Source organism: Phalaenopsis equestris, unplaced genomic scaffold (genome assembly GCF_001263595.1).
Source record: "Phalaenopsis equestris unplaced genomic scaffold, ASM126359v1 Scaffold001004, whole genome shotgun sequence".
Classification (NCBI taxonomy): domain Eukaryota; kingdom Viridiplantae; phylum Streptophyta; class Magnoliopsida; order Asparagales; family Orchidaceae; genus Phalaenopsis; species Phalaenopsis equestris.
The window spans coordinates 2731-28950 of record NW_018165443.1 but is presented as its reverse complement, the minus strand read 5'-3'; the positions used below and the strand labels follow the sequence as shown (position 1 = coordinate 28950).

Here is a 26220-nt window from a genome sequence, read left to right as displayed (position 1 = left end):
TAGGATTGCTCTGATCATGCATTTGATCACGCACGCATTGCCCGCTTTGTCCCTTTGGGTATGATGAAGGGATGACGTCGTTTATGTGTCTTTGGAACAAACAACGTAGATTAAATCATTTGGAGGAACCACAAAGAGGATCATACTAGAGGATGGGAAACCAGCTCAGCGAACCCATCGATTCTCTAGAGAATTGTGAACCACCGTGTGGGAGTTACCAAAAGAGGAGGATGATGGGAATGACACGTGTGCACTACTTATCCTATTTAATTAAATCTAAAAATTAAATGGAACTTAAAAATTCATAAATACATAATTAAAAATCATAAAAATGCAAAGTAAAGTGTTATAAACTCAATAGAAGAGGGAGAATCAAGCAAAAAAATAAAACTAAGGCATGTTAACATATAATTAATTCAGAGATTAATTAAAACACTTAAAATGTTAAAAAAATAAATCAAAATTAAATGAAAATTAAAATGATTAAGCCTCTGATCACGAAGATTTTACATAATTTTCTCAAGGTTAAAAACCAACATTTAATTAAAATTTTATAATTTTCTTTCAAATCATTAATTAAATTGAAAACTAATTATAAAAGGTAAAATAAACAGCAAAAAAATATGAAATCAAATGGAAATTAAAAAGGACATTAAAAATAGTAAACCCATGAAATAAAATGATGTTCTTAATCTGTCAAATCTAATAAGCCACGTAAATGAACATAAGGGTATATTTGTAAAATCCATGATTTACTCTTTTAACCCTTTATCTCCAAACACTAATTAAAATTCGGAATTAAGAAATTAAATTGTAATAGTTGGACCTAATAAAAAAGTGAAATTAGTAAAACAAACCCTAACTTAGAAAAGCAAAATTACATAAAAGGGTGAATTTGTAATGATTAAAAATGTGAAAAATTACACTTTATAAATTTATAAAAACTATAATAATTATAAATCATTGGAAAATGACTAAATTCACATTTAAAGCACTTCGAGAGAAAATGATCAAATTAAAAATTCAAATAAATCAAGTTTCTATTGAAGTTACATAAAATTACAAATCTACAAATCTACCTTTAAGGCTAAATTGACCATTTGAAGACCTCTAGACATGGGAAATTCAATTACAGCACGTTAATAAAAACACAAAATAATCAAAGTATAACAAAATACATAATTGAAAAGATTAGGAGGGTCATATTTGTTATTTTACAAAAGAATTACATGTACCATTCTTAATCTTCAAACCCTTAATCTAAATATTTAAAAGTTAAAATTTATATATAAAAAAAAAACCGAAATGATCATTAATCAATAAAAATTATTGATTTAATAAAATTAGAAAAGTTAAAAATAAAAATAGGCTTATTTCTAATTTCCCCAAATTACAAAAATGCTTTTACTTGCTTTTAAATCACCAAAACCAATTTCATCAACTTAAAGCTTGTCGAACTTAATCTTAAACCCTTAATGAAAGGTTAAAAAACAATTAAGTAACAAAATCTAAATATTTCAAAGTGAATTTAGGCTTATTTGCAACTTTTCCCCAAAATTATAAATATACCCTTCTCAGTATTAAAATTAATAACTGAAATTGTTAAAATTTGAAATCTCAACCAAAAAAGTCAAATCTTTTATCAAAAAAAAAAAATAATATAATAAGCAATCTTCACCATGAGATGAAGTAGTTTAAGTCAAAATTTATAATTTTAAAAATATACTCTCATAAACAAAAAACCTCATAACTTTTCAAAGAAAAATCAAAATTGAATGAAGTTTTCACTAATAAACTAAATAAACAAAAAAGAACAAGATATTAAAAAATATCCCCCATCAAATAATTTTTAATATTTTTAAATTATCAACTCATTTAGTAAATACAATAATTCATAAAAATTTCAAATGAACCTAGAATGACTTGAAAACTTTAGATGTTGTTTAGAATCTAATTTCAAACACTTATAAAACATTTCAATTGTTTTAGAGGTCATTTTAACTTTTTATTAAACTAAAAAATTAAAAGATAATTCTATTAAGAATCAACTTAAAATTAAAAACAATCCTATTGATAATCAGATAAGAAAATCACCAATCAACAAAATTCATAAAATCCAAGCCATTAAGTGAACCCTTAATGAACAAGCAAATAAACTTACAACTTTAACAATGAACCACCTTGAATCTACAAAGATCTCTTCGATGACTCAACACATGGTTACTGATAAGAATCTTTCAGTTGGATTAGGCTAACTACCTCTCTTTCAGTTTAGTTGAAGTTCTTCCATCGCTTAATGTTGAGTCTTGACCATCATCTGAAGTTGTCCTTCATCCGTTTGCATCCTCGTCATGCTTCTCGGACGGCTAGCTTCAAGCTCCTTACTATGATGGTTTCAGGTTTTAAGGCGTGTGTTTAGATTGGCAAGTATTCATTATTGTTGGGTTGCTGCGTTGCAAGGTTTCTCCTAAACAGGTGGCCTACTGTCGTTTGCCTTAAGGGTCTTTTACAAGTATAATAAGTAACATAATAGTAATATTGCATGTGTAAGTAAGCAAATATTTACCATAAAGTGTAGTAAAAAGAAAGTGGTTGTACGTACCTGCCGCCTCTGACGCCGCTACTAAAGAGTTAAAATAATAGATATAGCGTGCAAGTATTACAGAGAAATGAATAGGCACAAAAGACATGAGCATATGTATATATATAAAAGTTTAAGTGGCACATATATGAAAAATCAAAACTGGGTGTAAGAGTTCAAGTTAAGGGTGGGCTCAAAATTAGGATTGAAGCGCATAAAATTCTTTAGGGACTTCCGTTGGCAACCACAACATCATGTATGTGAGACCCAACATAAGGTAAAATGTTATCAGTGAGGCAATCAAGGGAGGGTAACTCTCAGCCCGGTCTATGTGACTGACACATAAACTTGCCAAAATTAACACTAAAAAATTCTTAATTTATTGTACATCTAAATAATTTAAGATTTTTCATTTAGCACATAAATAAGTTTTATCGGAAATGATGTTATATTATATGTTCACACATTTTTTTTAAATCAGATTGTTCATGAGTCAGTCAAATTGTTGGGCTAGAGCCATCATTAGCCCATGAAGGTAGGGGTTACTTTATACCAAATGTTCACGTAGTCATCAGGTTTAGGATATACAATGCTATTCCACTATCCCACATACTTAGATGCACTTTTCCTCATCGCCCTTATCCCTGTCACCTCCGATTTTTACACCATCTTGATAATCTATATGTGGCATAATGTCGAAGGCTTATACCCCAGAAAATTGGGTATTTTTATAGGTTAACTTGTAGCGGGATAGCCCTTATGAACAAATAATAGTCTAAAGAGCATAGGATTTCATTTTACATTAATTCATTACATATTTTATTTGACCTTGGTGGTCATTATGTTTTGAGGATGATTTTCCACAATAGATCACAGTAAGCCCAAATGTCCAATGAAATATCCAAAATCTTGTAAAGGCATTAGTTGAGTGACTCTGAAGAACTTTAAAATCTTATGGACTATTTCAAATTCATTTGACATTGTTATATCGTTGAGTTAATTAACCCATGTTGAATTAGAAGTTATATATTATACTTTAAATTGTTCTCAGTGTAATGAATGAGGTAATTGGTCAATTTTTTGCTATATTAAGAGTTGTATAGGTGAACACACTTGAGGGTGTGTTTATAGTCATTAGAGAATTTTCCACTCTCCCCTCAATTGGGTTTGAACTTATAGTGTTTTAAAATGTTTCATTATCATTTATGTTTTCTTCTTTTATCTACTCTTCAAATGATATTAAGCTAAACGTAATTGACTATCAAGCTCTTATTACTTAGGGGTGAACTTATAATTTTGAAGAGTTTTTTTTATAAAATGTGTTTGATCCTTATTTAAAGGACTAGGGGTTCTCTCCGACCAATGATTGGGGTTTAAATCAGTAACTTCAGAAGCTCCCAATTTATAGCCCTCTCCATTTGATCATCCAAGCTCTCACATCTTCCTATATCGAACAATTAAAATAATTACCATTATACCCTTCTTCAGAAAATGTCATGAATCGATTACTACCCTAACTACCATTTGAGTTTCAATCACTTCAGTGAGTCAATTATCACAAATTTTATCCCACATCCCTGTGATCCAATCTAAAGCTAAGGTTAGTGTGTAAAACCTCAAAATTACCATTATGCTCATTAGGGTTTATATCTCATAACTCTTACATTTTTAATTAAATGAGATGAAACTTAGCTGACCACTTACTTATAAACTAATTCAAACATCAAAGGTGAAATTATATTTTTTTTGAGATTTATTTATTTCCTGTATTTATTTAAACCCATAAATATGAATTTCCAATGATAACTAATTTGATTGCCCAAAATATGTTCTATGTACTTGAAAAATATTTATGTTGTTGCAAAGGTCAAAGAACCAATTAAGTGAATTTTACATAATAATTTATACCTTTTATATTTTTTATAATTATTTATTTATTTTAATATGTAAATACATGATAAATATATTTTTAAAATTTTAAATTCCATTTTAATTTTTCATTAAACCATCTGATATTACTAAACCTACCAAACATAAATTTGTATTTTTCTGACCTTTTTTTTTATTTTTTATAATTATTTTTTGTAAATAGGGTTAATTACCATAGAAACACATGGCTTTTAAGGCTAGAAGTGCTCTCTGACTATGTAAAAATTAGAGAACATCCCTAGGCTCATGAAGAATAAGCCTTGAAAATTTCATGCAATTATGATAAACATTTAATTACTTATGTTTTAAATAAAGTTTAAAATATTTAATTAATTAAAAATCAAACATCAAACAAATAATTTAATTTTTTAGTTCATTAAATTCTCTTCAGGTTATTGAGCAAAGGAGTATTTTTATTTTATTTATTTTTTTTATTTTCTTACATTATATGCATTTCACAAATATTTTATGAGCTACTATCTTGGATGATTTGTTAGATTCTTTTGATATATTTCTGATGATTTTCATCCTGGCATTTATTCATTCATTTTGTTGTGAGATAAAGTTGATGCTTACGTTGAGTTTTATGATCTCTGGATTATCTTATGATTCTCTGAATTGTATTTTGTTCCACATAAGGTTTTGATCGGCATTTAATTTTTTTAAAGATTTGTAGCTAAATTGTTTGTCAGTAATTAACAGCTAAAAAATTTGGCTGTAATTTAGTCAGAGTTGTGTAGTCAAACGACCAACATGTTCTACTACAAATTAGTCGCAAACATTTTAGCTGCAAATTCTGACGTTAATTTTGCAACTAATCAATTCAGTTGGAAAGTATTTTGCGAAGGAAAAATCCAACGCAAAAATTAGTGCAAGACATATACAGCTAGAAAACCGTCTGTTTTTCAGTGGAGATTTTTCGCTAATCATCTGATAATCATGATTTTCAGGGAAACTCATAAGATTATCGACTGATCTTTCAGCCGATAATCTTGTGTATTCCACTAGTGGATTAAATAGATAACTATTTTTTAGTTGATGCAAAATCCTTTAAATTCTTATATCATTTCATAACTATCTAAACAATTAATTTGCAAAATAAGTTTCAAATTTATATAATCTGTAAAAGACGACATATTATTTCTTTTGGGCCAAACAAACCGTTACGTATCTCTATTCTAAGAAGTAGAGGAGACAAAAAATAAAGCGACTTTAGACAAAGCCCAAAACATCACATGACCTAACCCGCTTCGCAAACAAACTCGCCATCATTGATAGCTTCACATGCACAACTTTCTCTACTCTTCCTACCACCATGCATATATATAAGAATAATCTTGGTACCCTATCATTGTCATTTAATCCTACTTCTAATGCATGGCGTAGATATACCTAAAGCTTAACCTTCCCAGATCAAAGTTGTCCTAAATTGTTATCTTTCTTGGTTGATTCTCTCCCCCTTTTCTATAAGAGGATGGAGATGAAATCGGTTGCAATTTAAGACATGGCTTGCATTTATGTATGGAGTCCACCTATCAAAGCCAAATACAAATCTCGAGTAACTTTTTTTTTCAGTGTGATTGCAAACTGACTTAACTTTCTAACACCTAATTGTTGTTTTCTTACATTCATATCACTCAAATCTTTCATATCAGAAAAAAAAAAAAAAACATTTATGATTTCTAATTTTTAAAAAGTGAAATATGTTTTTTATTCATCTGTTCTCTATGTTAAAGAAAAAATTCCGATTTGGACTCCAGACGCAGCTTTACGTGCAGACTCCCATTAATATACCGCCATATGTGATATATGGGGCTCACCTAATAAAATATTAAAGTGGAATTACTGAGGCTATTGGAGTGGAACTGCAGACTCCAATAACCGCACAATAACGCCAAACTAACCCCGAAATAACTTCTGCCGTGTTATTTCGAGTTTAATGAAATGAAATATATGATTTTCTCTTCAATAACAACGAAATAACTTCTGCAGTGCTATTTCAGTATTATTGAAGTGGAATATATTGGTCTCTCTTCAACGACTCCGAAATAACCTTTGTAGTATTATTTATGGGTTATTTAAGCGTAATTATTAGTTTCTCTTTAACAACGCAGAAATAACCCCAAAATAACCTCCGTGATATTATTTCGGGATTATTGAAGTTGAATATACGAGCTTTTCTTCAATAACCACAAAATAACCTCCGCAGTTCCACTTTATTAACCCTGAAAGAACCTTCGTGATGTAGCACATGTAATGATATTATTGGAGTCCGTACGTAGAACTATGTACGGAGTTCGGACAGAAAATTTAGAATATATTGCATTATGAGTTATCATGCATATTATTCGGTGATTAATGAAATGTTTGAAAGTATTTGTAGTATCGCTGAGAACTACATATGTATTAATTTCTCATAAGCTTATTAAAAGATTCTTTAGAGATCTTTCTCTTTGCCTACACGAAAACAAGAATGTAGATGGCAGATATTGATGTCCTTTAGCTAATGGGCCTAAGACCTGATTGGGCTTGACAAAAGGAAAATAAAGCTGACCAGCATTGTTTAAAAGTTCATTTTTTTTTCAATTTTTTTAGCAATGCAAGTTCTTTCGTGGATACGTTGGGAGAAACCAGCTCGAAAAGTGAAGTGCTTAGTAGTATAACGGAAAAAAACCATTATCTTCTAATAATGGAAAATTGAATTAGTAATTTTTGTTAAATTATGTCTATAGGAAGTGCTCGAACTAACTAAAATGCAAGAAAAAAGCCTTAGAAGAGTGAAGAAAATGGGTGCAGGCTCACAGCCATTTGGGTGGCTTAAATTGATATGGCTAGCCTTCCAAATGAGCCCCAATGACTAGTCATCTGTTGGGGGTAGGGGTGTAAGTTAACCAAGCTGATTCGGAAGCCGGCTTGTGCTTAACTTGATAAGTGTTTCGTGAACTGAGCTTGATGAGCTAACAAATCAATCTCAAGTTAGCCCAACCACGACTCGAGTCGTTAGTTTGTCAGCCACCTCGTTTAAAAAATAATTTATAAAAATATGCTCAAAATATATTAAAATTTCAAGAATTATTTTTAAATTATTTAAAATATTTAAAAACAGATATTTTATATTTTACATCAATTGATTTTTTATTAATTATGTCCCAAATCCATGTTTTATTATGGTTTAATTATAGCAATAGCTTAAAATAATATTTTTTTCCTCCCTTTAATGCTAACAAGCTACACATGATCCGACTCAAACTCAAAGAATTAAGAGAGGTCAAACTGGAACAATTAATCAAGCCCAAGCTGAGGGTGGCTCGAGAGCAATGTTCTTTAAACAAAATATTTTTTTTGTGAAAATAAATTTTTAATAAGACATTGGAACAGATTAGTTAGGTACAAAGGCTATTATATTAAATTGGTTTAGCTCGCTTAGAGAATTTTTAATTCTAATATTAAAACTAGTGATATTCTTAATTTAAGAGGTATTAATGTCAATCCTAATTGGTTCGTCTGTCTTATTGGTATAAAAACCCATAAACCCATAAACCCATAAACAACTTTTTCTTAATTTTCTGTCTAATACTTTTTTTAAGAAATAGTATTCCTTTTGATCGTTTTCTTTTTATATAGTTTTTAGTAATTTTTTTCATGTCATTTATCATGCTCGAACTATTAATTGCAAAACTTAAAAACGATAATATTTTTTAGGCATTCGAACTATTGCTTATGAGATTTGGGTTGAGAAAAATTATATTAAGTTTAATAGTTATATTACCAGTATGAAAAATATTTCCCATGGATTCTCTGAAAAATATAGTTGAAAAGCAGAAAATAGAAGTTTAAGTATGATATTTCTAATTTTATTAGTATTTTTTATAATTTATAATTTCTATCTTTTGTTTTTTGGTTTTCTATTATGGGTTTATTCATTCTCTGATTTTGGATGATTTTGTTGTTTCAATTTTGGCAAGGCCCGTCAGATGTTGTTTGGTGATTATTTTATAGTAGTGTTGAGAGTGTTGTTTGGAATTGTATTTAGCTAGTTGGAGATGTCTTGGCCTTATTAGTTGTTTTTTTTTTTTAGTTAAGTTTATTTTTTTATATCATATTTTGTTGAGTTCGCCATATTTTTTTTTTACTGGTGTTTTGATACTACTATTTGATTCTTTGCTTTTTGGTTGTATTTTGGTTTTGCTGTGATGCACCCTTCCAAATTTTGAGAGTTAACCATTATGCAGAAATTATATCCTAAACATCTCATCTACTTCGTTTAATTCATTAAACAATGAGGAAATTCTTTTCAACCATCTAGTAAAGTTTAATATTTATATGTAATTTTTTATTCTTCTTTGTTAGTGGAAGGATCCAGATTGTCATTATGGATATATTTTGTCATCATTGAATTGATAATTAATTACTCTTCTGGGATATTAATTCATATGAATTTTGATGGATTCTTAAATTTCAGATTGAGGGTTTGGCTGAGCTCTATTTCTATTTTTGTGTTCCTTTTGTTAGCTCATATGGATTCAGTTTTGGTTGGAGCTCATGTTGTTTATTGATTGTTTTTTGTTGTTGAGAGTGGTGTTTGGAAATTTTTTTAGCTAGTTGGTGATGTCCTTTTTTGTTTAGTTTATTTCCTTATATATAGCCTTTGGGTTGTAAACAACAACCCACAAAAATAATGAGAAGCTTTGAGAGAAAACTTATGAGGAGTATTACATTGTTGCTATTGAAAATAAAGACAATCAGGGGTTCTAAGATGTTGATTTTAGATTTAGTATTATGTAACAATTGAAAAGAAGATTTATTTTGAGTGATTGAAAAAGGAAGTCTGTTTATGCCATAATTAGTAGTTAGCTCTCATCCAAAAATTTTTTGTTAAATTTGATGTGTTAAGAAGAGTTCTTGTAATTTCTATTAAGTTTCTATGTCTTCTTTCAGCAATACAATTTTGTTTAGAGCAGTTGTATTGATGAGCAATACCATGATTTTGAAGATAAAGTCTAAGCTCAGTAGACATATATTCTCCTCCACCATCAGTTCTTAAATATTTTATATGTATATTGAATTAAGTTTTTATAATTTTATGAAAATAAATAAAATGTGACATTGTTTCAGATTTTTGCCTCCATTGGATGCTTCAACAATAATGAGAAAAAAGAGTAAGTAAAAGTAACCTAATATTTATACCCTTCCATAGAAGTATGATGAAAAGGTCCCAATGTGTTAGAATGCAACATTTCTAGTTTATGATAAGTAGTTGAAATAAGCATAAAACACAATTTCTAAATTTTTTTGTAACAATCATGAAATGAAGAAATAGAGATAATGATTTTGAGATGAGGGAGAGAATAAAAGATCATAGAGATGACTTTGTTATGAGGTTGCCCCAATCTTTGATGACATTTATTTAAGCTTCTGTTATTATGGAGTGTAGAGTCCTTGATCATCTGCTCTTGTGAGAACTGTTTTCTTTGTTGTAAATCCTGAATTTTAAGTTTGTTAGCACTGAAAATAATCTTGCAATTATTATCCTTAGTAAGTTTATTATGATATATAAGATTGTGAGAGAGTTTACGAACTCTAAATAGAGGATAGATTTTTAGCTTACTGTCAAGTGTAAGAAGAAAACCATTACCAATATGAATTATTTTAGAGCTTTTACCATTTCCAACCACTACGTAGTCAAACTCTTTGTAGAGAGCTAGCTATTGTATGTTTTCCATGTAAGGTGTGAGATAAGTTTTTGCTCCTGTATCCAACATCCATTCTTGCGAGTGAGCATGAATTTGAGTATCTAGAGAAGTAACCTATTGACTGGAGGGAGCTTTTTACTGTAAATTTGATTGTACTAGCATTATGTGGTTGACTAACCTTTCCATTTGCAAATCTGACAGGTCACGCTGGATCTTTTGCCATATTTTTGTTATGTTGTTATTTGGTATTTGCAAGGTTCTTAGCGAAGTTTCTTAAATTTTGGTATCCCTTTTGTTTTTAAATGTTAGTAAAGCAGCATGCTGAGTTTTTTTTGTTGATACATTTATTAGATTGGATTCTTCACTTTGCAATAGAGCATAGAAATCATCTAATGTGCATGAGTTCAAATTAGTTATGATGGTAGTATTGAATCCTTGATAGTTTGGTGGAAATCTATTTAGACTTTAAAGAAACGTGGAACCAATTGCTGCAACATTGTCCACCAAGTTCTTGATAACAGTGAGATACTGGTACATTGTGGCTGCTCCCATGTTAATGTTATGAAGTTCATTCATTCACTTTTTAGTGAATGATAAGTGATCTGCCTGATGATATTCTTATGTTGATGTTGAAAAAAAAAATCCATACCTTTTTTTAAGAAAGTAGCGCTCTGATGCCAAGTTCAAAAAGAAGAATGCTGAGAAAAAAAAAGAGACTTCTTGCCAAGCACGAAAAGTGAAAAGTATGTCATCTATGTATTTTCATATTTAACGAGTTCTAATAAATAAACTTTTGAATGTAAACTAGTAAATCGACCCAAGGGCAGAAGAGAGACTTCTGCCCTTGGGTCGATTTACTAGTTTACATTTATAATATTGCCTTTGATGATAGAGTGGCAGCTAAGTAGAGAAAATAGAAAGGCATAGTAGACACACAGACTCAAAAGTTCAGACTTGTTAATGAATGCATAAAAATGCATTTCACTTTAAAAAAAAATTAAAATATTCATATTTTTATATGATATGAAAAAATTAGATTTATAAATACATACTAATTGGCTAGTATGTGATCCTATCCAGCGCATGCCACCACCTTTGGATAGTTGTCTTTCCTTTCCCATCGTTATTTTCCATCTACTTATTGATTAAAATACTCTAGAGCAACAACGTGTGATAAAATAAAAATATTACCCAAAAGCTAAAAGTTAAATAGTTAACAACGACTGTAATCAATTTCCTGGAAAATCTAGAAGAATTTGAATACTAATTAAATGAAACTTCAATATCTTGAATGACTTTTAAGAATAAATTAATGACATAAATTTGTGTTTATTAAAAAAAAGACTAATATATTTTTATTATTTGCTATGGTATAAAGAGAGGGTTTTAGATTTTTTAGTAATATTGAAGATAACATCTTTACATTATTGTTTACCTCACTTTTGGTTGAGGTCTAGTTTCCTCCTTAGTAGCTTAGGGTATAGTCATAGTATTTTCCTGCTGTCTATTCCTAGAGGACTAGAAAGGAACACTCACTATTAGAAATTTTAAACTCTTCTTTACTCAACTTGAAGTTCCATATACTGGTTCTAACCTCTAGCACTTAGTAGGTGGGGCCACTATAGAGGAGCTCAAGGAGAGTTCCCGTAGGACTGCTTGACCTTAGATTCAACCCTCTGGTGGTGTGGTCTTGGTTGCTCTCACTCACACACTTGCACATTACACTTCCATTCACTACCTTATGCCTAAGCCTACCAAGTTTTGACCTCTTAACCCTTTGGGAGACTCATGTAGATGGTCTCATAGATCCACTAGCCCTAGGCTAGGGTTTAGATAAGACCAGTACATAGAGGACCTAAATGAAGATATCATTGGTACATAGCTCAGATAGGGTGGTTGGCACCACAATTTCACCAAAATACCAAACTTAGCATTTTGCCCCCAAATCTACCCAATTTATCAAATTGCCCTTAAAACTCCAAAATTACCCAAAATACCCAAATTTGTCCAAAAATCGTTTCAAAACATTTCAAACCACCCAATTTTCCCAAAACCTCACAAAATTACCAAAATACCATTGGTGGCCTAAACTTTCCCAAAACCTTCAAAATCATTTCAAGTGTCCCAAAAACCAATTTTAACCCTTCAATTGAACTCAATTTGACCAATTGGACCCATTTTAACCAAAAGCCCCAAATTGCCCTTAAAGGCCCAAATGTCCATCAATTTGGTTCCAATTCTTCCCAATTTTAATTATAAACTCAAATTCATCATGACCAAACTCAATTCAAACCAATCAATTACTCAAATTCATCATGACCAAACTCAATTCAAACCAAATCCAAGCCCAATTGATCCACCCAATTTTAGCCTTTTAGCCCAAGTCAAAAAGCCCCAATTTGACCCAAAATCAAAATATCACTCAATTGAACCCCAAATCTATCCAATTGCCTCAATTTTGCATCATAAACTCTTCAAAACACTTCCACATACCAAATTGAACCTTTAATTAGCCTTGGTCAAGCCTTAATTTTACTCAAAATCGACTTTGACCAAAACCCCAATTTTACCCCAATTTAGGTCTCCAAATGTCACCAAATTGAATGCCTAAATCCTAAAATTGACACCCAATTAATATTGACAACTCTTCATAACATCCCACTAGACCATTTTTGAACTCTCAAGTTGGACTTAGCCCAACTCTAGCATAACCTAAACCCACGTCTAACCCAACACCCCAAAATTGATCAAATGCTCAAAATCCTTCAAATTGACCCATCAAATCAATTCAAAATCATTCAAAATCACTCCAAAGCAAAATCACTCCAAAGCTTTTCTAAACTCTTTATGACAATCATCTACACCAAGTTGCTCAATCAATTGAGCCAATGTCATGACTAGCCCAACCCAAACCCAACTTTAAGCCAATTTGACCCAAATTGAACCCATGCACCAAATTTGACAAAGCCATGTGAAATTGATCAAGCCAAAGCTTCTACAACCAACTTCTGCACCCTAGTGACCAGACTAGACTCACCTAACCTACCTTAGAGGAGCTATTGACCAATGGTCCCCTAATTTAAGGGATTTCACCCATATTTGGCCTAAACTTGAAATATCTTCTCCATCATAGCTTACCCTTGGGAATAAATCATAATTAGCCACCCCCTGACCTCGCTGAGCTCATAGGTGACCAGAAAGTGGCCAGCCACCACCTCAACTACCAGAAACAGTCACCCCAAAGGGGCCCCAAATGGACAAAATCCAAAATTTGAACTCCAAGGCTTGACTCACTCTAATTGGATGCTTGTGTCTTTCTTCTCTCCAACTCCGCAAACTTTAGCACCCATCAAACCCCCCGAGCTCCACCAAGCAGCCATGGCTTTAAATTGACCTCTCCACGGCCAAAGAAGAGAGAGCTTAAAACCTTGGGGAAACTCTGCCAAAATCTCACCAGAGCCTCTCCAAACCTTCTCAAGTTCAATCCCCTTGCTCTCAGCCACTCAAAGCCACCCCACAAAGCCAATTTCTTCACTGAAATTTCCTCCAAAAATAGAATAGATATCCCCACACCTCCAAAGTCCACCAAAGTTCAATTAACTATGCCCACACCACCACCAGAGTGAGAGGAGTTCATTTCCCACAAAATTCCCATCACAGACAACCCCTTGCATAGACTCTGATCAACACTCAGAATCGAGCTTGATCGAACTTATAGCTAGACAATTCACCAGGGCCTAGGACTTCATCTAGAAGTTCTTTGGACCCAATCAAAGCTGCCACAATCATCTAATTGAGGCCTTCCCTCTCAGACAACGGTATTAAGCCTCAACTCTAAATCGAGCTTATTTTGATTCTTCATGTGTAATGGCTTGATGTCATGCTTGATTAACCATATGGATATACGCGTCTTGAGTGGATGAAGGTTTATAAACAAACCCCATGCGATTTGGTTGAGTCTAGACAAAGATCTTAAGGTTTTAGTGTGAATGGTTCTTGGGTTTAGACATTTGGGGACGATGACAGAGAGCAGTCCGATCGCGCGTTTATTGCATGGACAGTCATGATGGAGCTAGACGAGGAGATGATATGCAAACCGTGCGACATGTATCGATGAGGTGGCTGGCGGCGTCGAATGGCAAAGCGTCGCTTGTAAAGTTCTACGCACCGTAAGATGAGGTGGCGCCGCGGTGGATAAATAGAAAAATTGGGATTTTCTGATTTATTTAAAAAATAAGAACTTCAAAAATTCATATCTTTGTGTAGAAAAATCATAAAATAAATTAAAAATACCCTCTTATTCAGTGAATAGAAGAGAATAACGTGGAACAAAAATAAAATATATTTAACAACTCTTTGATTATTAATTAATTAAATACCCTCTGTGGTATTTCAATTCATTAGTGGTATTTCAATTCATTATGGCTATTTCAATTCATTATGGCTAAGAATTGCTCTCCATGGCTTGAAATTTTGAGGGTTTGTTCCTCATGACAGGGCTATGTTCTCTGATTTCTCCAAGGTTAGAGAGCATCTTTGTGCTTCTAACCCTAATTTTCAATTTATGATGGCTATTTTGGCTTATTTTAATTATATAAATTGAAATTTTACTTGGAAAATTATGGGACAAATTTTAGTAGGTTTCTAGTGGTCAAAGAAGTCTAGGAAAAATGTCATGCTGGTTTGAATAGTTCTGTAAATTTCTATGTTTAGTTAAATGTATATATATTGTATTAATTTATTTAAATTAAATATAAAAAAATAAAAAAAATCAATTCTACATTGTGAATAAAAATCATGTTAACCCATTATAAAAATTTGAAAATTATTTGAATAAGTTTAGGCACTAAAGTTGATTTTCTAAGAAAACTTTATATTTTTGCACAAAAATAATTATATTAAATTAAATATACTTAAGAAAATTATGAAAAGTGATTTTCTGAGTTTCTTGTGATCAGGGTCACTTAGGAAAAATAAAATCAATTTTTGATAAAATATTTAATTTTTTTAGCTTTAGTTTGAATTAAAAATAATTAAAAAACTCCAAAAATACAAAAATATTTCAAAATGTTTTTAATGGTCTCCTGATCACCTGGGACTCATTAAAATATTTTTCTTAATTTTGTTAAGTTAAAAATAACTTTCTAAAGGCTTAAAATGCATTTTTTCTATTTTTCTCATTAAAATAATTGTAATAAATAAATTAAAAATTATAAAAATATAAATTTTTTTCTATGAGTTAATTGGACTCAAAGATGTTTAATGAAAATATAAAAAATAATTTTTATAAATAAAACATCTTTTCCATTCAAATTAAATCATAAAAATCAATAATAATTATAAAATTAAATTAAGGATTTGATTCAAGAAAATCATGAAATTTTGTCCAAGTATTTCTCTGACCTAAGAAAACCTTTAATAATTTTTTCATAAACCAAAAACTTCATTTTTATAGCTTAAATAAATTAATTTTTAAAAAAATCCTATTTTCTAAGTTAAAATAATAATTATTTAAATTAAAATATGTTAAATTAAAAATTATTTAAATTAAAATATGAAAACCACATTTTTCTCCTCTGATGTTTTAACTATTCTATGGACAGGGTATTTCAAAATGGCTTAAGTCATTTGAATGGTGCTTCATGAGTTATGAGGTGAAGAGCCCCAAGGGTTAAGCGGTCATTTTAGGATTTTGGTTTCTTAATCAAAATTTAGGATTAACCAATGGGAAAATTGGTAATTTTGATCTTAATGAGTATGTTTGGATGATTGAAATATAATGGGTAAAGGATAGAAACCAACTTTCCACCTTTCTATAATAATAATAAGATTATAATTTTTTTAAATTATCAGAATTTGGAAGTTAATCAAAATCAAATAGTTTCCAAGTGATGGGCTTAAACTAAGGAGATGATATTTTACTTATGATCAAGTCCACAAATAATAATGAACTAACTTCTTTTAATCAAAATCCATAGCACCTAAATTAAAAATTATAAACCTTTGTTAATCTTTTTGCCTTTAGATTCATAAAGGGGCTTGGTAGTGATCTAGGCTTGATTTTAAAACTTGTTTGATGGGATTTAGAAGATAATGTTGTTGATGATTAACACTATCAAGCCAAAACTTAGTGGTGGGTATCAGACCTTTAATGACTGAAACTAGCCTTAGGGTCATTCACCTATATAACTTTTAAGTGAAATATCAACTGATTAATTGAGTACCATGTCCTCGGGATGATTAAAATATCAAGATTCACCGAGTAATAGGGTAATTTAATTTGGCTTGGGATGATTAATGGAATAATATGATAAGTTCAAAATGACCTTGAATGTTTCAAGGGACCTTTAAAGCAGTTCAGGGTCATTCCCCGAACACTTTATAATCTCTTGAATATTTTGAAGAACAAATTGAACTTGTTATATTTTGTTCTAAAGTTATCCATTAAAATCTTTAAGGATTCAATAAGTCATAGTTTGGAGTCAGTTAGCTACACATTTGTCTACTATTGAAATTTATTTAAATTTCTGCAAAATTATATACATGTTGCAAAAGCTAATCTTTCAATTGGAATGCTGAGAAGATGGCACATACTATTTTATAGTGTTATTTAATTTCTGTCATTTTATTTTCTATGAAAGTTATAGACTGCTTGGGTGAGTACAATACTTCACTTGAAAAATCAAAACAAATTTTTAAAAAAATAATCAACATTTTTTAAAATCTAAAACAAATTGTTTCAAAAGTAACCATAAATCCTTTGAAATTTCACAAAATTTAAAATGTCCTTTTGAATTTACGGGAATCCGTCAGAAGAGGCAACCCACGGTTGCTAATGAGATCTCCTTGATTTAAATGAGTTTCATAAGTTAAGCTAAGTAATTCAAAAGAAAATAGTGATACCATAGCAAGTAACCGTGGGATCCTAACCGATGTCGCTCTAATCAACTTTAATCAACTTTAACCTAACCCCCCCATAATATTTAAATAACTATAACCTTAGGAAACATTTGATTTGACATCATGACCTGACACATTAGAAAACTTGACCTCTGAACCTAATACTTCTCTCAATCTTTACAATTTGACACTTCTAAAAATTAAACTCGTCATGACAAGGAGCTTGAAGTTTATAACTTTCTAAAATCTATTATCCAATCTTACAAATCAAGTGAAGCTATTATCCTTTCTATTTTTCTTAAAGTGGTAGTGCTATGAGAAAAATACCTATTTAGAATAACTCCAAAACTTTACATACGTACTCTCCTAGATTGTTCAAGTTCCATAATGGTTGGAAAATCTCTACCATTTATTTCTATGTTTTTCTTTTCTAGTATTGAACCATATGAGGATTCACTTTGGATGTTCAATTTGTTCGTCCTAACCCTCTTAGCCAAAGGCTAGGGGCTTGAGTCCACCCATATGAGCTTTGAGCTTTCCAAAAGGAGTCGCAAAAGGAGTCGGGAGACTAAATCAAGTGCAAGTGGTCTTAGGGTTTGCAAGCTAGACTAACCAAGAACAAACCACCCAGGGTTAGTCCTAAAGCTTGACCCTCCTACGGGGACTCACCTTGAGCTCCCTCATATTTACCCCACCTACTAATTGCTAGAGGTTAGGACCAATATGTGGAACTTCAAGTTGAGCAAAGAAACATTTAGAATTTCTAATGGCGAGGGTTCCTTTTCTAGTCCTCTAGGAATAGTCAACAGGAAAGTCCTATGGCTAGACCCTAGGCTACTAAGGAGGAAACTAGTCCTCAACCAAAAGTGAGATCAACACATTTGCTTTCTCCTTTTCAAGTAAATCTCTCCCTTGGATCATAAAAAATGATCCAGAGAAGAAATGAACCAGTAAGATGTGAATATATGATGAAAACAAATAAGCAAATTAAAAAGAAGCATGGTTTAAAGGTGAACTATTAAGGATGTAAGACCCATCTTGGATTGTATAGCCAGAAATGCTTATTGACATTAACCCATAACAGAGAAAGTCATATGAAATCCACTAATGCTGGTTGAATTATCCTAGGTTGTTGGTCGAAGCTTTTGTTTGGTGAATGTAACCTATTATGGAAGACATCAAAGGAAATGCACCAAGGGAATTGGACCTATCTGAGGTTGTTAGTCGAAGCTTCTGCTTGACGACTATAGCTTGTGATGGAATAAGTTGAATCAAGTATAACTAGGATTGATTAAACATAGAATGAGATATCAGAGATGCTCTGTGTTTCTTAACACGGGCGTTGGTCACAATGAACCATATGTTTTCATGGAAAAATGGTTGCAGCCATACTCAGAAATAATCTGGCAACTTGTTTGTTGCTACTTTTGAATTTTTGCTCTTTCGGCGAGTGTGTTTTCCACATGAGCTTGTAAATCAACCCATGTGTCCGGACTTGAAAAAATCTGCTTACTAATCTAGTTGAAAAGGAACTTCAGTACGAATGAGGGGGTATTGAAGAAGTGTTATTTGCAGTAAAGATTGCCCCCAGTCCATGAGTTATTCTTGAAGACTTGTTATCTAAATGAAATGTGGGTAACTCCCCACCACAGTCATGCACATGACGTTAACGTGAATGACCTGTCAAGACTGCAGTAAAGATTGCTCCCAATCTAGAAATGCTTCTTGTAAACTTGATGTATGAATAGGATGTGAGAAGAATATCATACTATAATCATTCCTGGGACGTTTACGTAAACGACCTTTCTTGACGATAGTGAATGTTGCCCCCCATATTGAAAAATGCTTTAGATATGATATTCAATATGCAAAGGAGGCTCCTATGTCTGTTGGATGATGTATATCATTGGGAAATGAAGTAGGGATTCAGTGCCTAGAGTTGAAGACATCCTAGAACGTGACTTCGCTTTCTATAGACGATGTCAATGTGATACATGCTAGAAAATCCACGGAGATGAAATAATGGATTATTATTTTAGCGTTACATAAGAATTCAACACACACTCAGATAAAAAATAACAACCAGTTGAGACACATGAAGTTTTTTAAGTGAAGAACCTGTAATGGGAAAAAACTACTTGGTCTGGCTCAGTTGAAGAGATCCACTATAGACTGAAGATTACAAATACAAACCTTTGTCCCACAGGTGGGAAATAACAACAAAGTCTCTCAAGTTACAATGTCGATGTGCGGGGGAACTTGTCACAAAAAATGAGTGGTGACCGATGCTGATTGACTGCGACCAGCAAGTGGTTGTCGATGGTGGTCGGCGGTGGCTGACGATGATAGGAGTGATGCTGGACTTCAGCTTCTTCTTATAGCTTCAAACTCTTCCTCAGGCCTCCATATCCCTCACTGCATGAGAAAGATGGAGCTTTAATTATACAGATCTGTGTGCAATTAGTGCAGAAATATAAACCACTTAATCAGACGGTCCAGAGAGCTTCCTTTGATTAGACAACATTTGTTGACAATTATATGCCTTAAAAATATCAGAATTGAGTGATCATGGGCTCATTGAATTATTCTTCCCGAGACGTTCTATTCGACTATAAGCTCATCAGATTTGACATTTGATTGACCTCTTAAATGTGTCTGAAAATTTTACAAACATAGTTTGGGCTCGATTTAGTTCAGATTGGATCAATGTTGGTACCATTAGACCCATCTTGTCGAGCTAGTCAGTTAAATTATAAGTTTGCTAAAATGGGAACTTCAAATTAATTTTAATTGAAGGTTGAATGTTTATTATTCAAAAAATTGCATTGATATTTGTATGGTACATCTAGATTTGTTCAGGCGTATCAAGACCAAAAGCCAAATCATTGCAGTGACTCGAGACTTTCACATTTCTTGGGGAGAACGTAAATTAAAAGTCATATTTTTATAAAATTTCCACTCAAATTTCTTAACAAAAATAAAAACAAACAGACACACGAGTCAAGTTATTCCCTTGATTGCGATGGCAATCATCCAGACAATCAACCAACTGAGATGCTGCAATTGCGGTTTGCTGAAACATAAAATGATCCCTACAACGCTATCAACAAAAGTGGCTTCAGGTCCTATTTCGTCAAAAGATTGAATCAACCCACCATCCTAAGCCCATCGCAGCATATGCCCTAACTTGACTTTCTGAACTAAGTTCCCATTTCTGTACCTCCTAGCCTTAATAGCTCTCACATGCAGCTTCCCTCCCATGCACTTCACCACCCCTGACGCTGTAATAAAACCATAACAACATGTCACACTTCTCCCACCCTTTCAATGGCTCCAATCCCTTGTTTCCAAGCCCAAGCAGTTATGCTTCTTCTCCTCTCCCTCTCCATTCGTCTAAACCTCACTTCTGCCATTACTTGTACAGACTTCGCAATGGGCTTCGCCACCTGCATTCCCTACTCTTTCGGTATAACCAGCTACCCATCTCGTGAGTGCTGCGAATCACTAAGCCGCTGGGTCTCGTCTATCAAATCCACTCGCCAACGACAGCGAGGCTGCCTTTGCTTTAAATTAATCTTAAACATGCGTGGGATCAATGATGCTAGATTGGCCACTCTCCCCAAAATATGTGGCGTCAATCTTGGCTTTCCAATTAGCAGATCAACTCATTGTTCCCGGTAGGTTGAAGAAATCAAAAAATAAAAAGGCATTTACATACATGCCATCAAATTCTTATGTGTTTACGATTTTAACACCAAAGCCTTAGTTCTTACATTTATACTACTAAATCTTTCCTATCACATGAAAAAAACTATTATTTTAGTTTTAAAAAAGTGAAATACATATTTTCATAATGCTTAAGGCGGCTTATACGTGTCAAAGTGATGCGTGCTAGAAAATCCGCGACTATAAAATAATAAATTATTGTCTTAGTGTTATACGAGAATTTAACGCACACTCAGATAAAAAGAAACAATTAGTGGAGACACATGAAGGTTTTAAGTGAAAAACATGTAAAGGAAAAAAACCACGAGGTTTGCCCCAATTGAAGATATCCACTATAAACTGAAGATCATAAGTACAAATGTTTGTCTCACAGTTGTGAAAGAGTTACAAGGTCTCTCAATTTATAATGTCAATGTGGAGGAACTTATCGCAAGAAATGGGTGTCGATCGATGGTGATTAGCAGCGGCCGACAAGTGGTAGTCAACGGTGGTTGGCAGTGACTGACTTTGACAGAAGTAATGCTGGACTTCAGCTTCTTCTCATAGCTTCAAGTTTTTCCTCAGACCTTCAGATCTCTCCCTGCATGAGTAGGATGAAGCTCTATTTATAGAATTTTGTGATATGCATGTAAATCTTTAATATCTCTCGAGTGTTAAATATATAAATATATAAGAATTATGTTGTATATATGTAAAGTTCTCTAGTTTATTATGGGTGCCCTTGATTCAGCATCCCTTTATATATTTAATTATTAAAAATTATAAGTAGTTAGTTAATGTTTTATACATCGTTGGATGATATAATTAAATAATTAGATTATTAATTTAGATGTATTTTCTAATAGTTTAATATTTATTTCCAAGAATAACGTCGATATATACAGTAAATTTTGTATGGAGTAAAAGAATTCTGATAGAACTTTTTTCTTGTCAATTTATATCTAAATACTAATTAATATTTGATGATGTTATTTTTTTCTATGATTCCAGGGTGAAGGGAGCCAGTGACGGCTTTATGTTATAGGAAATATCGTCCTAATAAGAGAGTTAATTAATGGTCAATTTGGACGTGAAAATGTGAGACCAAATAAAGTATCTATTGTCTTCACCCTGGAGTTTGCATGCGTAATTAAAATAAATGCGACGCAGGTGAAGCAAATGTTTTCTAAATGCATGGCTTAATTGTTAATGTTGTTTTGCTAATGCAATTTGACCGTCTAATAATATTTATGTATTGCAATAATGTAAATGTTGAATGCCTTTGAATTATATGAATCTCAAAGAAGCTGAATCCATTCAATTATCATATTAACATGCATTGTTTTTCTTTTGTTTTAGTTTTCTTATTGCTAATGAGATTGTTGATATGGTGCTGCATAAAATAATAATGTTCTATTATATATGTTTGTTTGAGGTATAATATGGACATAAATTCAATGCGATAATTTGTTTTGTTTGGCTGTGCAACTGGATATATACATAAATGTTTGCACAACAATATACGATATTCTGAATTATGACTATACAGATATAGACATAATTAACATTATGTTTTAGAGTAAATCGACATATGATAATAAACATTGTCACAAATTGATTAAAAAAAAAGCTAAAAATTCTATTAATCATATCCATAAAATATATTGGGGACATTCAGCCGTCCAAACAGACAAAAAAATTATAGTGCACTTGATGCCAATTACTAGCTTTCCAATGTTCCTACCCATCGCTTACACTAAATTATTAATTCTTGAAAGAAAATATTTTATAAACCTAATAACTAATTCGTACATTTCAAAGAGAGATTTTTCGTAGCACTTTCTTGTCTGTTTGGGGCGGTTGTATCTTATTGAATAATCTGCTGATAACCTGATTAAAAATAATCTGCTGATAAGCTAGGTGCGGTGGCTATTACAATTTTTTTTTTTTTTGAAAAAGCCAGACCATAGCTAGAAAGTCTCACCGCACCTAAATAGGTGCAGCGTGAAAACGCAGTTTTCAGCTTTTTGAAAACGCAAAGCTGCCAAAATGCAGTTTATCCAAATAGGTCATGTGCGTTTTCAAAACGCCACCGCACCAAATAAACTGCCCCAAACGGACTTATAAAATCAACTAATTTTCTTGTAGCGCATCAAAAAGCACTGCAGAAGCATTGTATTTGCTTAGCATTGCTAAGGCTTTTCGCAGCGCTGCTCAGTAGCGGAAAAGATTTTCGTAGCAAAATCTGCTGCAGCGCTTAAAATGCTGCTACTCTCTATAGTTTATCAGTGTTTATAAATGCCGGTAACATGAAAAACAAATAACTTAAAACTTTATGAATGTTGCAGCGCTTAAAAGTATTGGTATAATAAAATTTTTTATTTAAATTTATTTTATTTGGTTTACATTTACACATTTGTTACAATCATTATATACAGTATAAGTAAAATATTAGAAATTCACAAGAATACACTCGTTCTGCAAACACCACAAAAGTACAAATTTATAGTAGTCGTATTTTCTTGAAAACATCGTCTTTATCCTTCAGTTGTATCAATCCAACAAACACAAAATTTACATAAACAAGCATGAGGATCTAGAAAGGAATTTTATATGCATAAGATATGTAAGATAAAATAAACTTTGTGCAACCTTAAATTCATGTCACCTCAATAATTAAAGTTTCAATTTATAGGCTCAAATATGAAAAGTATTTAAAGAGGCAATGAATAACTAAATATATGAATCAAAACTTATAGTTTCATAACATCTGTCATAACAATCATTCATAATAAAAAAGCATAACATAAAGAACAAGAAACTATTCTACAAAAATATTACAAATATAAATGAAACATAGCATAAGTGAATGTTTAATGCATAGCATCCTCCCATCATGTCAGACGTCAGAAGCGTTGTCATTGCAATCGTGCAATTAAGAATTATATAATTAGTTATTAATATTATTATAACTAGTCATAGAAATAAAATATTTATCAAATTTTATCCACCTGGCACTGGATAATTCATCTGAATCTGATGCACAAATTGTTGCATTTCAGATTGTACAGCTTTTATCTCTTTATCAAATCTATTCTCCAATCTAGTAACTCAAGCGAAACAACCTTCACTGCTACTTTCACCCAGAGTGATAGTGCAAGAAAAATACTTTCTCGAAATAAAACCAAAACCTTGTGTTCGTAGTCTACCAAGTTGTTTTGGCCCATGTTTGTGTCTTCTGATATTAAATCTTTTTCATAAAGCATTGCACTTGTTCTCATCTAAATTATCAAAAATAAAAATTTTACAACCAATATAGAAAATTCATTTGAGTTTATTCATAATTAAGTCAAAAAAATGTAGTCATCTCTCTTCGGCATTCACAGACACTAATCTCCCGTCTTTATGCATCCTACTAATTCTCCATAGTAACAATATGTCATGAATTGCCTACAAAAAAATAAGCATTAGTAAAATTATTTTATAATTTAATATAGATAATATGTTAAAAAGAAGTTAAATATAATACCATTACTTTTATTCTCCACACAAAACTGATGCAACCGATTGTATGAGGACGTGTTCTTCTTAGCATTCCCAGCGTTAATTGCAATATTATTTGCTTCTCTTTCCTGCAACAAATACATTTATTATATTAATATAGATATTATTTAAAAAGTTAAATTATACCTCTCACTTGATCCTCTAGTTTTGACATTTGCATCACAAGTTGACACCACTGCAATGCATCTATGCCCTCAGGGACATCCTCCCTTATTTCATCAATTGGACGTTTATCCCAATGCTCAACCTTCAAGCTTGCCTCATGATTACATCATTTCACAGCAAGAGATCATAGAATCCAATTTCGTATATGGCCAGGAAATTAAATTTTGATTACAAAAGTAATCACAAGTAAGAAGATTAATTTAGCAAGGTAATAATATCATACATTTATTCGAATAATAAATTTATCTCAGTCTCTACTGACATCTTCTTCTTGAAGATCTTCATGCCTTTATTCCTCTAGTCTGAGAATGAACTTGGCGCTAAAATTGGATCACTGACAATGATACATTTATGTGGCAAGTTAATTAGATCGGGATGTTGCAAGGTATTCAATTGTCATTAATCTCAATATGAAGTTGTGCCCTTGGTGGTAAATTTTAAATGTCTGCACAGGTTGTGTGCCCCCAACGTCTCAAAGAAGCTCCTTGCTCATCAAAGAAAATATAGATAAAATAAAATAAATTATTAGAATATAATTATATAAAATATACCCTTATAATTGAAAAGAATACACCGCATACTCAAAAGCCAAACCCCATCTTTTGATTGTCGCACATGTTGATTATTATAATCTTGTTCCTTTGAGTAGTTATATGGTGGAGTAGACCGTCTTTTCTATGCTATGCTGCTTCTTCCCTTACTTGACCCACCTATAGAAATTACTTGTTTTGCACGTCTTAAAATGTAAATTAAGAAAATGGACTTTAGCTTGTAGGCTTCTTTAAATTAAGCATTTATAAATAAAATGATTGCACAACATACCAGAAAGTGAAATCCCATCTTCTAGTCAGCAAATCCTACAGTAGATGAAATTCACTTATCTATCCAAAATCTTGATGTAGCTGCTAATTCATTTGAGCTTAAACCTGTTATTATCCAAATGGTACAAAACTATCAATTTGGAGGTACACCAAATGAAGATCCTAACTTACACCTCGCTAGTTTTTTAGAACTATGTGCTACTTTTAAATATGATAGAGTGTCAAACGATGTTATTAGACTTAGGCTTTTTCCTTTTTCACTGAGGGATAAGGCTAATATGTGGTTAAACTCGTTAGCACCTGGAACTATTAGAACTTAGGGAGAATTGTCACAGAAATTTCTATCCAAATATTTCCCTCCATCCAAGACTGCTAAACTAAGAAATAACATAACATCGTTCTGTCAGATTGATGGAGAGTCAATGTATGAAACTTGGGAGAGATTTAAAGATCTCCTTAGGAAATGTCCTCATCATTCGTTACCAGACTGGTTAATAATTCAAAACTTTTATAATGGATTAGTGGGATCTCTTAGATCGATTATAGATGCTGCGGCGGGTGGTTCTTTAATGTCAAAACCTTTTAATGAGGCTTATTCATTAATAGAAGAAATGGCTACCAATAATTTTTAATGGCCCTCTGAGCGGGTAAATCCTAAAAGAGTAGCTAGTATCCATGATTCTGATGCAATATCTATGTTAGCTTCACAGACTACTGCAATATCAAAGAAATTAGATCATCATGGGATGAATTACTCTTCAACACCTCCTATGATGGAAGAAAATTCATCTGGGCAATTTGTGGATGTTCAACCTTCATATGAAACCTTAAATGCTATTAATAGACCCAACAACCCATATTC

At 32.0% G+C, this 26220-nt stretch overlaps 1 protein-coding gene across 1 annotated transcript; it reads left to right on the top strand.

The window, feature by feature from the left end:
- Positions 1 to 20438: 20438 nt before the first annotated feature.
- LOC110032686 (non-specific lipid-transfer protein 3-like) lies at positions 20439 to 22080 on the top strand. Its single transcript, XM_020736388.1, has 2 exons — positions 20439 to 20780; positions 21820 to 22080. Exons 1-2 carry the CDS (start codon positions 20467 to 20469, stop codon positions 21851 to 21853), a joined length of 348 nt encoding a protein of 115 aa, XP_020592047.1. The 5' UTR covers positions 20439 to 20466; the 3' UTR covers positions 21854 to 22080.
- The last annotated feature ends 4140 nt before the right edge of the window (positions 22081 to 26220 follow it).

Bases quoted from the DNA above. Each gene is read 5' to 3' on its own strand.
- LOC110032686 (XM_020736388.1), top strand. From the start codon at position 20,467: ATGCTTCTTCTCCTCTCCCTCTCCATTCGTCTAAACCTCACTTCTGCC. The intron at 20,781-21,819 runs GTAGGTTGAAGA...CTATGATTCCAG, and splicing joins AGATCAACTCATTGTTCCCG to GGTGAAGGGAGCCAGTGACG.